Genomic DNA, 14,052 nt, shown 5'->3' on the forward strand with positions numbered 1-14,052 from the left:
AGTGGCCCTGTTGATATCGTGCCCACATCTGCCTTTACCAAGCATTTTTCCATCTCCTATGCTCACTGTCACCTTCTTTCCTGTGTAGCATCCAACAGGGACACTTGTGCCCACTTGTAACTGCAGTCACAGAGGTCTCAAGGGATTGAGACGTGCCAAAAGCCACACAGTGCATAGAGGCTGAGCCAGGATTCAAACCCAGGTCTCCTGCCTTCTGGGGGGCTCCCCTTTTCCCTGCCCCAGGATTGGCAGCCAGGGGGGACCCTGCTGGGGTTTTAGAGACAGGCGTCAGGGTCGGGCAGGGCAGAGGGCGAGGTGAAGTCGCTGCTGGCCGGGGTTTCTGCTGTGCATGCTGGGCTCACAATGGAAAGTGCTGCTGTCCGCAGTAAGCCAGGCAAGGTTGGGGCCTCCGGGGCCCGCTCCCCACCCGGGGCCTGCTGAGCCAGCTCCTGCTTTGTGCCACGGACCATAGAGCCTGGTGTCTGCCAGACTATAAAATGGGGGGTCGGCCCTAGTCCCCCACTGCGCCCCGTCCGCCCGCCTGCCTGTCCTCCAGCAGGAAGTAGCAGGTAAGAGAGAACCTGCCAGGCTGCTGACAGCTGGAGGTGAGGGGAGAGGAGAGGGGAGGCAGAGAGAGCAGCTACAGAAGAGAGACAGGGTGATGGAGGGAAAGGCAGAGAGAGAGAAGAAAAGATAAAAATTAACAGAGACAGACAGAGAGAGGAAGAGAGGGAGGGAGGAGAAGAGAGAGAAGAAGAAAAGACAGTAATAAAGAAAAGATAGAAGAGATAGGCAGAGATACAAAGAGAGCGAGATACGGTGGGGGGAGAGAGAGAGAGAGGATAGGCACAGAGAGAGAGAAGTAAAGAGAGAGAGAGAGAGAAGATGGAAATAAACAGAGAGAGACAGGCAGAGAGAGGGAGGAGCAGAGAGAGAGAGAGGGAGGGAGAGAGAGAGACTGGAGAACATCTCCAGGAAGGAATGAGTCCACGCCAGCCAGGAAGACTGTTGATTCACAGACTGACATGCAGGGGAGTGGGACCCTGGAGGCCACAGATTGTGGCCCAGATGTTTGGCCTGCCCAGGATGGGCAAAGCACCCGAGTAATAATAGTCTTCCTCGGGGAAGGCAGGGAGACGGATCTGCTTGCCCGAGCGAGTTCCATCTGACAGACAGCGTTCAGTAATCCGCTGGGCCAGAGGGTCTCAATCTGTGTGGCCAGGGGGTTCGACAATCCCTGGAGATTGTCTCCAAAATTCAAGGGGGCATGTTTTTCCCCTGGGGACAAGGACAAGGCGTTCTTCAAACACTTAACGGCATCCGTGACCCCAAAGCTACAAGGAACCACAGGAATGGACCAAAGCTGTCTCCACCAGCGCCCACGCGGCCACAGCCTCATTTCAAAACCCCCGACAGGCATAAACCCACCCTCTTGGGTCCGCCTGTAGGCCGAGGCCCAGGCCTGCATCTGCACCGGCACCCCGGTTCCCAGAGGATGGCAGAGGCAGCAGTTTGACTGGGAGAGGAGAGGGGAGCATGCATTCATTCATTCCCTGAACAGACAACACTTGAGAGTCTCCTATGTGCTAGGTGCTAAGCCAAGGGCTGGGGATGGAGGGTGAATAATCAGAATAAATAAACGGCAGAGCGTTGAATAACTCAGTGGCGGGGTCCATCCGCTTGAGTTGAGATTTTAGTAGCTGTGTGGTCTTGGGCTGGTCACCTCCCCTCTCTGAGCCTGGGATTGCTCAGAGGGGATAAGTTAGCATTCACTGCACGGGGGTGGGGCGAGGGACAGATGGGTTCATGAATGCGGTAACAGAGCCTGGCAGACCTTAAGTACTCCCAAACATGACTTCTTCTTCTTAACCTGGAGAGGCAAATTGAAGTGGCACAAGCAAATAAGAGTAAGCGATGAGGAAAAGTCCAGGGGGCTAAGGAAGGACACGGCAGAGAAGAGGGGGAGAAGGGAGGGCGTGGTCACAGGCTTGGAGGAAGGCAGGTCAGGGATGCGCCGTCCCTGGACAGGAAATATTGACTGTGGGACCAGGTCAGGACAGACAACATCAAGGCTTATGTTCCAGGAGAGAGTGGAAATGAGTGCAAAGGAGCCTGAAAACACAGGGTGAGGGGGTGTGGGAGTGGGAGGGCAGCTGGGGGGTGCCATCTCCGAATTAACCTTGGCTAAAGGTTTCTCCACAGACCTTTGCGGGTTTGAGCCATGTCTCAGGCTGCGAAGCCTTCGGGGACAGCTGTGGTGAACCCAGGGCCTGACGGGAAGGGGAAGGGGACCCCACCCGAAGCACCTGCCGCCGGCACCGGCCCCGCCCTGGCCCCAGCGTCCCTGCCCATTCCCACTGCCAAGGTGGGGGAGCTGCCTCCCGAGAGCTACAGGGTAAGCAGGGGCGGGGGAGGGGGTTGGGCTCCACCCCTGCGCTTCCTCCGCCCTGTCCCTTCCTCTTCTTCCTCCTCCCTCGTTTTCCCTCCCCCCTCCCTCTCTTCTTCTCCCTCCCCTCCCTCCCCTCCTCCTCCACCCTCTCCTCCCCTCCTCCCCGCCCCTCTTCCCTCCCCCTCCTCCCTCTCCCCCTGCCACTGGACAACCTGTGCAAGCCTGTGCTTAGAGTTTGTGGAAAGCAAGAAACAGAAGAAAAAGTGGGCTGGCTTAGCAGCAGGAACCGCCTGTCCCAGGAAGTTCTGTAGGGCGGCGGGCTGCCCCAGACTCTCCTGAAGATGGTCCCAGGCTGTCAGCCCGTCAGACTGAACGTGCTCCCGGAGGGCAAGGCATCCAGACCCCTGGGGTGGAGCTGGGTTTGGCTTCAACCTCAGGTGCCCAGAACTGGGGCATTTCACAACCCCTGGTTCACGCATGCTCTCATGTGGTCCCTGCATGGCCAACTTTTATTACGTAGTCATTTCACATTAATTTGTATCTAATTTTTAATAATGCAGCAAGCACCTGCAAACCCATCACCGTGTTGAAAGCCAGGACTTGGTAAAAATCCTCTGACTCTGAAGTGTCCCTCATGAGCTCACCGCCTTCCTCCTCTACTAAAGGCAACTGCTCTCCTCACCCATCTGTCATCTGCTTCCTTGTTTTTTGATATATTTTTATGCATTATTCCTTTAAAAGTTTATATTTGTATTTTAAATGTTTTTAACCTATTGAAATATGCTGTATGTAACCATTCTAGGTTTTTCTCTTTTCACTTACTGTGAGATCCCTAATAGTCTTCCATATTGTTGTGCATTGCTGGGGGTAATTCGTTTTGGCCGCTGTATGTTTCAGAGTGGGACCGTGCCTCCTGAGGACCGTTGGGGTGGTCGCCAGCTTTGCTCTCATGAACAGCATGGCTAGAATGTTCTTATCCCTGTCTCCTGGGGCCAGGTACAGGAGTTTCTCTTGGGCGGACAAGTATAGGAGTGGAAGTGCTGGGTCAAGGCTATGCGAACCTCTTCCTCTTACAGCTGGGGAAACAGAGGCTCAGAAAAGGAAGACACTTGCCTCGGTTCAAGTGAATGGCAAGGCTGGGCTCCCCTGCATTGTGGCAGGTAGACTGGCAAGTGTTTCCTGAGCATCAGCTCTGTGGCAGGTGCTGCGGCTGGAGATACAGAAATGGATCAACCCCACACCCTGCCCTGGAGGAGCCCTTGGTCTTTGGACGGGTTGAGTAAGGGACAGGATGGGGAGAGGGGTGCCTAGAGAGAGACCCAGAAGCACAGCAGCAGTGTTACTTGTGCAGCTAATGAGGTGAGCACAGTGGGGGCACTCAACTAAGCCCACACTGGAGAAGGCATCAGGGAAGGCTTCCTGGAGGAGATGACATCTGCACATAGAACAGGACAGGGAACATGAGCTCCAGGGTGGGGATGTGTGGTGGAGAGGGCATTCCAGGCAGAAGGAACAGTACAGATATCAGTTCTGAAGGATGGTGCAGCTATAAGTTCAGAAGTGGAGGGAAGGGAGGACAGGATTGTCTCACCGACCTTGGCTCATGGCACGCTCTCATGTGATCTGTGCAGGCCTGCTTGTATTTCTATAGGTGCTTAATGAATATTTGACCTGGAGCCTCCCCAGTGTGGAGGTACTCCACCCACTTATCTGTCCCCTCCACATGGGGGCTTCTCTCCCACAGCTGGTGGTCTATGAGAAGGAGAACTTCCAGGGCCGCAGCGTGGAATTCTCCGGAGAGTGCCTGAACCTGGGAGAGCGCAGCTTCGACCGAGCGCGCAGCATCATTGTCACCTCAGGACCGTGAGTATTGGGTGGGGGAGGAGCACTCCTGCTGCCATAGTGAAGTAATAATAATAAAACAATAGCAGCTGCCACTTACTGGGGTGCCTGCCTTGTGCCTGCCACCGTGCTAGTGGAGACACATCTATTATTTCCACTCCTCATGTCAAACCCGACAGGGAGGTATGATTCTCCTTCCCATTTTACAGATGAGGAAACTGAGGTTCAGAGAGGTGATTTGCATGTGGTCACACTGACAGAAAGTCAAGATTCTGGGCTCCAGAGAAATGCTGCTTCCATTGTAGAGGGAGCCCTGGACCATCACAGAGGGCAGGAGGAGACCAAAGAGCCAAGTGTCCACCAGCTGTCCCCTGTCCTGGACAGCCGAAAGAGTAGTGATAAGCATCTGTTGAGCGCCCGCTAGGTGCCAGGCACTGACTGAGGGCTTTACCTAAATGATCGCTGTATGAGGGAGGGGCTGTTCTTACCTCCATTTGAGTGATGGGGAAACTGAGGCTCAGAGGGTTTAAGTCCCTTGGCCAAAGTCACCTAGTGGTAAGTGACAGAGCCTGGATTCAACTCAGGTTGATCAGTTTCACCAACATGCTTTTGTCACCAAGCCCCGCGGCCTGCCTCTGACTCTCTGGGCTGCTCTGGGCTTAGTGACCCCCATATAAGCAGGAACATGTGTCCCTTGGACATAGTGACTGCACCAGCTTCAGCCCCTGTGGCCTGAGCTCAGGGTGCAGGGCCAGCCCCAGCACAAGATCAACATGGCCCCTTTGCCTCTTGTTTCTCTAGCCCCAAAGCCCCGCCGGGGTGTGGTCAGCCTGGATGCCCAGCATCCCGGGGCTCTTTTCAGTACAAAGAGCAGAGATGGCTTTGAGGTCAGACAGGCCTGGGTTTGAGTCCCATCTCTCCCTTTTGCCTTATTCAGTCTATGAGCCTCAGTTTCCTCATCTCTGGAATGGGAGAATAACAGTTCCCACTACTCTCCACTGGATTATTCTGAGGCCTGAAGGAGATAACGCAGCATGGGCCTGGCGCTTTGTGGATGCCCAAACATGGCAGGCGACAGTGATGATTATTTCCTTCCCCATTGCCCTGTAAAATTTAGCCAAGTCACCCTGGTCCAGGGTAGGTGGGGGGCAGGGAGCATTTCTACCTCCTGCACCCACCCCCACCTCCGGTGTGGTCAACACAGCCTTAGCCCCACCCCAAAGCCCAGCTGGGAACAGAAGCTGCCAGATGTGGCCAGTTTGGGTTTTCAGGCTTTTTTTGGGGGCCAGTGACTCAAACCCAGAGTATTTCTCCTCAAAACAAAGATGCAGCTGATCTTTGGTGTGTGCTTTGGGGCTGTGCCTGATGGGGAGAGAAAAGAGCCTGTGGTCCAGGGCCCTGGGTCTGTGTCAGGACCAGCAGGGCTGTAGGAAAAACAGTGGTAGAAAAAAGATGGAGAGGATGAGGTAGGCAGGGAAGGGGAAAAGAGGTGTGTCCCCAGCACGGGGGTGGGGAGGGGAGGCATGCCTGCCTGAAACCTAGGAGCCTTCAACCTGACACCAGATACCATCGTGTGACCTTAGACAGGTGACTTAACCTCTCTGAGCCTCAGTTTCCCTATCTGTAAATTAAGATTTCTGTCCTACCTCTCTCCTTGCTTGTAAGGCTCAGATGAGCCCTGGGAGAAGAGAAAAGGCACTGAAATAAATATTTAAAATTCCTGACTCATATAACAGGTCCTCACTGGGCATTATGTTTCCTGAAGAAGACAGGGAGTTTTTTGGGAGAGTGGGCAAAGTGGTTAGACCGCATCAGTGTCTGTCTTTCTACAGGCTCAGATGTCCAGCAGCTTCCGTGTCTCTTTAATCATAAAAGATATTATTTATTGTGCCTTCTCTGTGCTGGACTTGTTCCCTGCATTCCCCTTTTAGACCCTCATAACCTCCTGACAAGGTAGATGCAATCATTTCTTCTCTTTTACTGAGGCTTAATGGGCTTAAGTGACTTGCCAAAAGTCACACAGCAAATAAATGATGAGCTGGGATTAGAACTCAGGTCTGTCTGTTTTCAGAGTCGATCCTCTTAACTCCTACATGGTACCATCTTCCAAGGCTCTCTTCTCACCCACCCATCCATCTATTCATCCATCCATTCATCATCCATCTATTTACCCATTCATCTATCTATCCATCCGTCTATAGATCAGTTCATCCATCTATCTATCCATTCATTCTCCAACAATTTATTTATCTATCTGCTTACCTCTCCCTCCATCCATCCATTCTCCATCATCCATCCATCAATACATCCATCCATATATCCATCCATCTACCTATCTATCTGCCCATCTATCCATCTACCGCCCTATATATCCACCTATCCATCTATTCATCTTCTCATCCATTCAATCATTAATTCATCCATCCACCCATCCATCCATCCACCCATCCACCCATCCATCCATCCATCCATCCACCCACCCACTTATCCATTCATCTATCCATCCATCCATCCTTTTCTTATCTACTCCAGACCAGGTAGGGCTAAAGCAGATTCAACTCTATTCTGGGAGGATAACTCTGTGTCTTCAATTCTGTCACTCTAATGTGGGTTGGTTCATTCCTCAGACAAGGACCTGAGGCTTCTGGGCTGCATTCTGTTTTAGTCTGTGGTGGTAGCCCACACCCACCCCCACCCCATCTCCTTCTGGGTAGAGGAAGGTCACAGCAGCCCCCAGGGAAATGATATTAATGTCAGTGTCCCCTCAGCCCTCTCTTATTCCCTGAGACCTCCTGAACACATATAGAGCAAAGATCAAGGGCTCCCTTAGTCTCAGCCTTCTCATCTACGAAATGGGGATCATCCTATCTCCCCCAGAATCCCTGGCCCCTCTGACACAAGCTCACTTTCCACCCTTAATCAGGCTGCACTGGAAAATCCAGGAAAAACCCCCATTTGACTTCAGGCTTGTAATTAGTCCTTATAGAGGACTGATCACCTTCATATGCACGATCACATTTAATTCTCATAGGTATCTGAGAGGTGCTATGGCTATCATTTCCCTCCCACTGCCCCCACACTGATTACTGAGTGACTTCTGTATGCCAGGCCAGTCTTTACCAAACATATGATTCAAGCACCCGTATCAATTTTTCCCTTACCCCTGTACCTCCAGGACTATTTATTTAATATATTTCATTTTAAATGACCGTTTTTAACACAAATAAATATATTTTAAAAGAACCTTTACATCACTTTTACAAATGGAAAGCTAGTGTTCCTTGCTATGAGTAAAAGATATCCATAAAAAATTAATCCAATGAACACAAAGCAGTGCTATTGTACTATTGCTGGCTCAAGTCTTGGCTGGTAGCCTGATCTTCCTTTGTTGCAAAAAGAGATTAGTAAGTGTTAAAAGCACATTAGCATCCACCAGAGACTTTCTCCTAGCTGTAAGCAGGTTTAAAAGAAAAAATCTTCCTGTGTGTTCATTGGTCTCAGGTCCTTGTAGTACTTAAATCATACGTGAATGCTACCTCTGGGGAAACATTTTGGTCACATAATTACACACACTGTCTCGTTTAATCCTTCACCAACTCAAAGAAAATAGGCGTATCAGATGAGGAAACTGAGGCTCAGAGAGGTGAAGCCACTTGCCTGTGGTCACACAGCCAGTGAGTGGCTAGGATCAAACCTAGTGGCCTTAGGGCTGCCTTGCACGGGGGAGCTAAGAAGGTGAGTGAGGGTGAAGGGGCTTCTGCTAACGATTTCTCTCCTTTCTGCCTTTGTCCCTCCCGGCCGTCCCCACCCTCCCCATCCCTCTCGCATCCAGCTGGGTTGCCTTTGAGCAGTCCAACTTCCGGGGAGAGATGTTCGTCCTGGAGAAGGGCCAGTACCCGCGCTGGGACACATGGTCGAGCAGCTACCGCAGCGACCGGCTCCTGTCCTTCCGGCCCGTCAAGATGGTGAGTGGCTCCTGGGCCAGACCTGGGGGATGAGTGGGAAGGGCAGGGGCAAGTCTGAGGTCTGACATCAAGCAAGGGAACGGGAGTGAGCAAGGGAAAGAAGGAAGGAATGATGGGCAGGGAGGCACGGTGACCTCTGTGTTGTCCAAGGGCAGTGGGCTCTTGTGCTCATCCGTTCACAAGGCGTCCCTGCCACACTCACGGTGTGCCCAGCCTCTGCTAGGAGCCCTGGGCAAGTGAGATACACAAAACCCATTTTCGTCTTTCCCTGCTGCTATCAAGAAAGCAGTCAATCTCTCAGTGGTTGGAGCTAGGAACTTCACTGTCTTTCTTGATTCTCTTTGTGGAATGTTTCTAATTCCTGGCTGCACATTAGACCCTCCTGGGTAGCTTTGAAAATCCCACTGCCCATGTAAAACATCAAACACTGAAGTTTGTGCAGTGGCTGAGAAGAGGGATGCTGTGGAAACACACCTGATCTTGCTGATGATATGGCCATATACTGAATTAGCCCCTTTATAAGTTAAATAGTATACCTTCAAGACGTCTCAAAGCCTGGATAGGTGGCACGATCCCCAAGCAATTCACAGTTTTTCCAGAATCGTGTTGATTAGGGCTTATGAACCAACCGCCTCTTCACTCACCAATGTTAGTTTCCCGTGGTAACCAACTTCTGCCTTCCATGATGGGAATTTTCATGAATGTCCATTTGAGGCCATCAGGGGCCAACAGCCAGCTGTTTTGGCATCATCAAACTCACATTAACGGATGATCCAAGCAGATCGTTCCCAATGCTTTTCTCAGAATTTGAGGCTGAGTTATCAGCCTTTATAATGGACACTTTGTAAGAATTCATAGGTTTATCTCTCAATCATTGAATGGTCCTTACATGGCAACCGATGTCAAGGGAGGTTGTTTGGAAGAATGATCAGCCAGGACATTTCTAGAAGCTTCTAGAGCTTTGCTGTCCCTTACAGTCCACAGTAGCTACATGTGGCTGTTGAACACTTGAATTTTGGCTAGTCTGATTGGACATATGCTGTAAGGGTAGCATACATACCAGGTTTTGAATACATAGTAAAAAGGAAAAATAAGAATGTAAACGATCTCATTAATATTGTTATATTGGTTACTTATTGAAGTTATAATATTTTGGACATATTTGCATAAATAAGCTATATTATTAAGGAAAAAAATCCCAATGCCCAGACCCTCCCCAGACTAATTAAATCCGGGGCTGGTGCGCAGACACTGATATCTTTTCCACGCCCCCAGGTAGTCCCAGTGCAGCCAAGGCTGAGAGCCACCGGTCTAATCCCTCCTCTCTCTCTGCCCCCATCCTGGTGCTGACTGCCATTCTCTCTTCCCTGGGCAGCTCCAACTCCTTCCCTGCTGGGTTCCCTGACTCCTTTCCAGCCCTCTCTCCTGGGAAGTTGGAGGGATCTCTAACCTGACCATCTTCCACTTACAGTCATGCATTTGACCGCTATTGGTTGACCTGTTTCTACCAGGCTCTGTTGTAGGCTCTGGGTGCACAACTCTGCCTGGGACAGGCAAGGTCCTTGCCCTCCTGGGAGGCAGCTATTGAAAACCTAACCATGGAAATCAGTCTCCATTTGCAAACCATCATTGTACATGCTGCAAAGGGGCCGTGCCTTGTGTTAGGAGAGTGGGAGAGGGCTCTGATGTTGGGGAGAGGGTGGGAGCAGTCGGAGGGTGGTCAGAGAAGACAGCTTCCGAAGGATGGGAACAGAGTCAGCAATGTGAACAGCCTTCCAGGGAACCGTGAGTGCAGAGTTCCTGAAGCCAGAATGGACTGGGTGTGACCCGAGAACATAAAAGCAGCAAATGTGGCTGTGGCAGAGGGAGTGGAGGGGAGAGGAGTATAAAGTGGGATGGGAGGAATGAAATGCTTCTCTGAAAGGTTCTGCCCCTCGCTGGCTGTGTGACATTGGTCAAGAACCTTGACCTCTCTGAGCCTCCGTATCCCTGACCATAATAATGAAAATAATGAATAAATTTGTATTTTTGGAGCACTTGGTGTATGCCAGGCCTCATGCTAAGTGCTCCACATGCATTAGGTCATTTATTCCTCATGATAACTCTGTGAAATAGGAGCTGATATCCTCTTTTCACAGATGAGGAGGGCCCTTCCGGGCTGGACAGCGGCAATTCTGGGCGAGTCCCATGGTGGCCCGAGCACACTTGGCTCCCTCTCTCCACACCCAGGAGGCCCCGCTAAGCGACTTCTTGTTGCCCCGTTCACATTCACACACCTGACCCGGTCTCTCCTTCCCCAGGACTCCCAGGAGCACAAGATCTGCCTGTTTGAAGGCGCCAATTTCAAGGGCAACACCATGGAGATCCAGGAGGACGACGTGCCCAGCCTCTGGGTCCACGGCTTCCGTGACCGCGTGGGCAGTGTGAGGGTCTCCAGTGGAACGTAAGCCTCCCTCCCTCGGCTCCTGCTTCAAGCACAGACCAACTAGAGGCTGTCCCTCTGTCAGGAGATGGCCTCAGGTGCATAGGAAAGGCCCAGCCCCTCCCAAACTCTCCCAGTGCTGGTACCTGGGGCTCCACCGACAGAGCAGTATTCCTCCAGAGAGTGGATTCTTACTCTGATGAGTTACATGTCAGTGTAAACAAACCTGGAAATTGGTTCTAAAAAGCTGGAAGGTGGAGAGAATAGGGGTTTCTCAACCCAGATTGGGACTAGAGAAATAATTAAGTAAGGGGGGCAGAGCTGATGTGGGGAGATGAGTCTGATGTATCTAGGGAGAGAAAACATTCAGGGAAATCCGGAGCCTCTGGGGAAGTGAGCAGAATGGCATCTGAGAGGCGAGACTGTAATGAAAGGACCTTGACCCTGTCGTGATGTGCTGTGGAAGCCGGGTGAGCCCCTCTCTGCGTCTCAGTGTTGCCACCTATACAATGGGCACACCAGGCTCCTTGATGTAGAAGGGCCCTTTCTGCTCTGAACTCTCAGGATTTGAAGCTTTCAAAGCAGGGCCCCGTGACCGCATGTCCATAAGAACACAGCAAGGGCTGGATGCCCAAAGGAGGTCACTTTATCTGTCCCTCTGCCTCCAGACAACCATGCCAGACACCCCTGGTCTCCTTGAGGCAAATGTATGGCTTCTATCTCTCCACTGGGCTCTTTCTGAGCTCCTGTAACACCATCAGGGCCCTGACCTTTTTCTTGCTCCCTTCGCCTTCCCTGAAGCCTGTATCCCTGCATTTAAGCCGTCTGAAATTTACTGAGCATTGCCTGTGAGCTGGGCACTGTGCTGGGCACACTGGAGGAGGCAGAGATGAATAAGGCTCAGTTCCTGCCTTCAGGGGGCTGACTCAGCCTAGCAGGGAGGCCCAAGTATACCTGTGAGATGATCTCCACCAATACCAGGTAAAAGATGGTCCAGACAGGAGGTCAGAGGAGGGAGGAAGGTTTCTGGGTCGTGGCTGCGTGTGCTGGAGTAGAGGGCAGGCCAGAGGTGTATTGAGGAGGCTGGAACTTAAACCAGACTTTGAAAGATGGGCGGGGAGTCCAAGAGAGCCCTAGAAAGACCCTCTGAGCAGAGACAATGATAGAAGTTAGAAATGAATCATTGATAATAGCTTTTATTGAGTGCTTACTGTGTACCACGAGCTATGCTAACAACTTACAGTGAATAGTTACTGAATCTTTATAACAAAGCGATGAGGTAGGTGTGTTATCGTTCCCACCTCACAGACAGCAAACTGGGGTTCTGATAAGTTGCCTGCCTAGATTCTCACAGCAAGTAAACGGCAGAGCTAGGATTTGAACCCGGTTATGTCTGATACCAGAATGTGTGTTCCCAATCACTACACACAAATTCACTTACATACAAAGGAAACTGTTTTTTGAAACAAGCCTCCTCCTTATCTGCCTAATTGCTAACCAGTCCCCAAGCCCTGTCCTCACTCGCTTTGAGTGCGTTCTCGGAGCTGCGGGTCACCACTTTCCACGAGATGTGTATTAATCTCCCTATCATGCACATGCAACATACTTAGTAAGTACTTTAGGTGCATTTTCCCATTTGGTCCCCAAAACACCCCAATAGTCCAGCCACCATGACCATCCCCACTTGGTAGAAGAGGAAACTGAGGTCTGTTAGAGAAGTAAAGTCACTGGCCAAAGCCAATGGAAAGCCAGCAGGAAGGGGCAAAGCCAGGACAGAGGAGCCCCAGGTGACCCAAGCCCGAGCCCCCACAGGTGAGGGATGGAGAGCAGACTGTAGGGACAGATGGAGAACTGGCTGGTCCGGGCAGAGGTCTGGGGTGCTGGGCAGAGTGGCTGGCTGTCTCCACGCCGTCCTTCTTGCTTTCCCCTCAGCTGGGTCGGCTATCAGTATCCTGGCTACCGCGGATACCAGTACCTCCTGGAGCCTGGCGACTTCCGGCACTGGAACGAGTGGGGGGCCTTCCAGCCACAGATGCAGGCCGTACGCCGCCTGCGCGACAGGCAGTGGCACCATGAGGGTTCCTTCCCCGTCCTAGCCACCGAGTCCCCCAAATGAGCCCACACTCCACTCGTCTCCCCCGTACCACCCCTTCCTCAGGCTAAATTTCCCCGTCTTTCCCATGCAAATAAAAGTTCCTAAAGCTGAAATGTCTCCTGGGTCTGTGAACAGATGTGCACCTTGACAGCCCACATCATTGCTGCCACGTGACTTCCTGAGTCTTGATCATCATCATCATCATCAAAACAGCAAGGCCTGCAAAGTACTTTATACACATTCTTAGCATATCTTTTGGACTACTCTAGGAGGTCAGTATTATAATTATTCCTATTTAACAAGTGAGGAAATTGAGGCTCAGAGAGGGAAAGTGACTAGCCCAAGGTCACACAGTGAGTGGAGATTTCAGCCCAGGCCATCTGTCTCCAGAGCCTGCACTCTTAAACAAATCTGTGTTTTCAAGCTCTGCTCCTTCAGGCACCACTCCCATGATTTTTTACCCTCTCTGCTTACCATCTGTTTTGTTATTTACTTAATACTTTTATTTAAATAGACTTACTATTTTGTGCATAAATGCATTGATTTGTAAATAAAACTTTATAACACTATAGGGAGACGGAAAATCAGCATCATATGCCATAGATAGAAAGCAATCATATAAATAAATACAATTTAAAGAAGGGCCAAGTATTGAATTCTCAGCAGACACCACTGCCTGCTGAAGGCTGTCAGCCTGCAGCACTCTGTGACAAAAGGAGTGATTAGCAAACTCTGGAGAGAGGTATGAAAGACATGTTTGCACCAAACTAAGATTTTTCTCCTTCATTTAATCAAAGAAGATTGAAAAGAGCATTATTTCCTTGTATCTGATTCAATGTTATTTAATCCTGGGTCCAGGTTCCACCCAGAATCATCTCTCCTACTAGGAATGGTACATGCCCTGCTCTTTGGAAATCTGCACCAGGCAATATCGACTCCCATATCAACAGTTAGCATTGACTGATGTTATTAACCTTTAATCCGTGCAGGAAGGCTGGGGAGGTGTTGCCATGGGTATCTCCCTTTGGGCCTGGGGCTATTTGAAGGGGGCTGCCTCCAGGCGGGAGAAGATGACAGAGAATGGGGGAGATGACGTTCCAGGCAGAGCAAACAGCAGGGGTCCTGCCACCCCATGTGACACCTTTGTGCAAATGATAAAAAGATGCCTTTTCCTCAAGACATTTTACCGCCATCCACCAGAAATTATTGGTATAAATCTGTGATGTCTGCAACATGCATGTGGCACCCTTGTGCTGTGCCCAACTTGCACAGATGTACTTGGCAGCCCTGGAGTGCCATGGGTAAAGGCAGAGAGGTTGAGAGAGCTTGTGGTGGGTCC

General features: G+C 51.0%; 1 protein-coding gene across 1 annotated transcript; it reads left to right on the forward strand.

Moving 5' to 3' along the window:
- The first annotated feature begins 2,042 nt into the window (after positions 1 to 2,042).
- Positions 2,043 to 12,816, forward strand: CRYBB1 (crystallin beta B1). Its single transcript, XM_004429844.2, has 6 exons — positions 2,043 to 2,125; positions 2,203 to 2,395; positions 4,134 to 4,252; positions 8,064 to 8,196; positions 10,497 to 10,639; positions 12,551 to 12,816. The coding sequence occupies exons 2-6, from the start codon at positions 2,222 to 2,224 to the stop codon at positions 12,732 to 12,734; spliced, it is 753 nt and encodes a 250-aa protein (XP_004429901.1). The 5' UTR covers positions 2,043 to 2,125; positions 2,203 to 2,221; the 3' UTR covers positions 12,735 to 12,816.
- The last annotated feature ends 1,236 nt before the right edge of the window (positions 12,817 to 14,052 follow it).

The sequence above is a fragment of the Ceratotherium simum genome, chromosome 35 (assembly GCF_057802395.1).
Source record: "Ceratotherium simum simum isolate JZ-2026a chromosome 35, ASM5780239v1, whole genome shotgun sequence".
NCBI lineage: Eukaryota > Metazoa > Chordata > Mammalia > Perissodactyla > Rhinocerotidae > Ceratotherium > Ceratotherium simum.

Bases quoted from the DNA above. Each gene is read 5' to 3' on its own strand.
- CRYBB1 (XM_004429844.2), top strand. From the start codon at position 2,222: ATGTCTCAGGCTGCGAAGCCTTCGGGGACAGCTGTGGTGAACCCAGGG. The intron at 4,253-8,063 runs GTGAGTATTGGG...TCTCGCATCCAG, and splicing joins ATCATTGTCACCTCAGGACC to CTGGGTTGCCTTTGAGCAGT. The intron at 8,197-10,496 runs GTGAGTGGCTCC...CTCCTTCCCCAG, and splicing joins CCTTCCGGCCCGTCAAGATG to GACTCCCAGGAGCACAAGAT.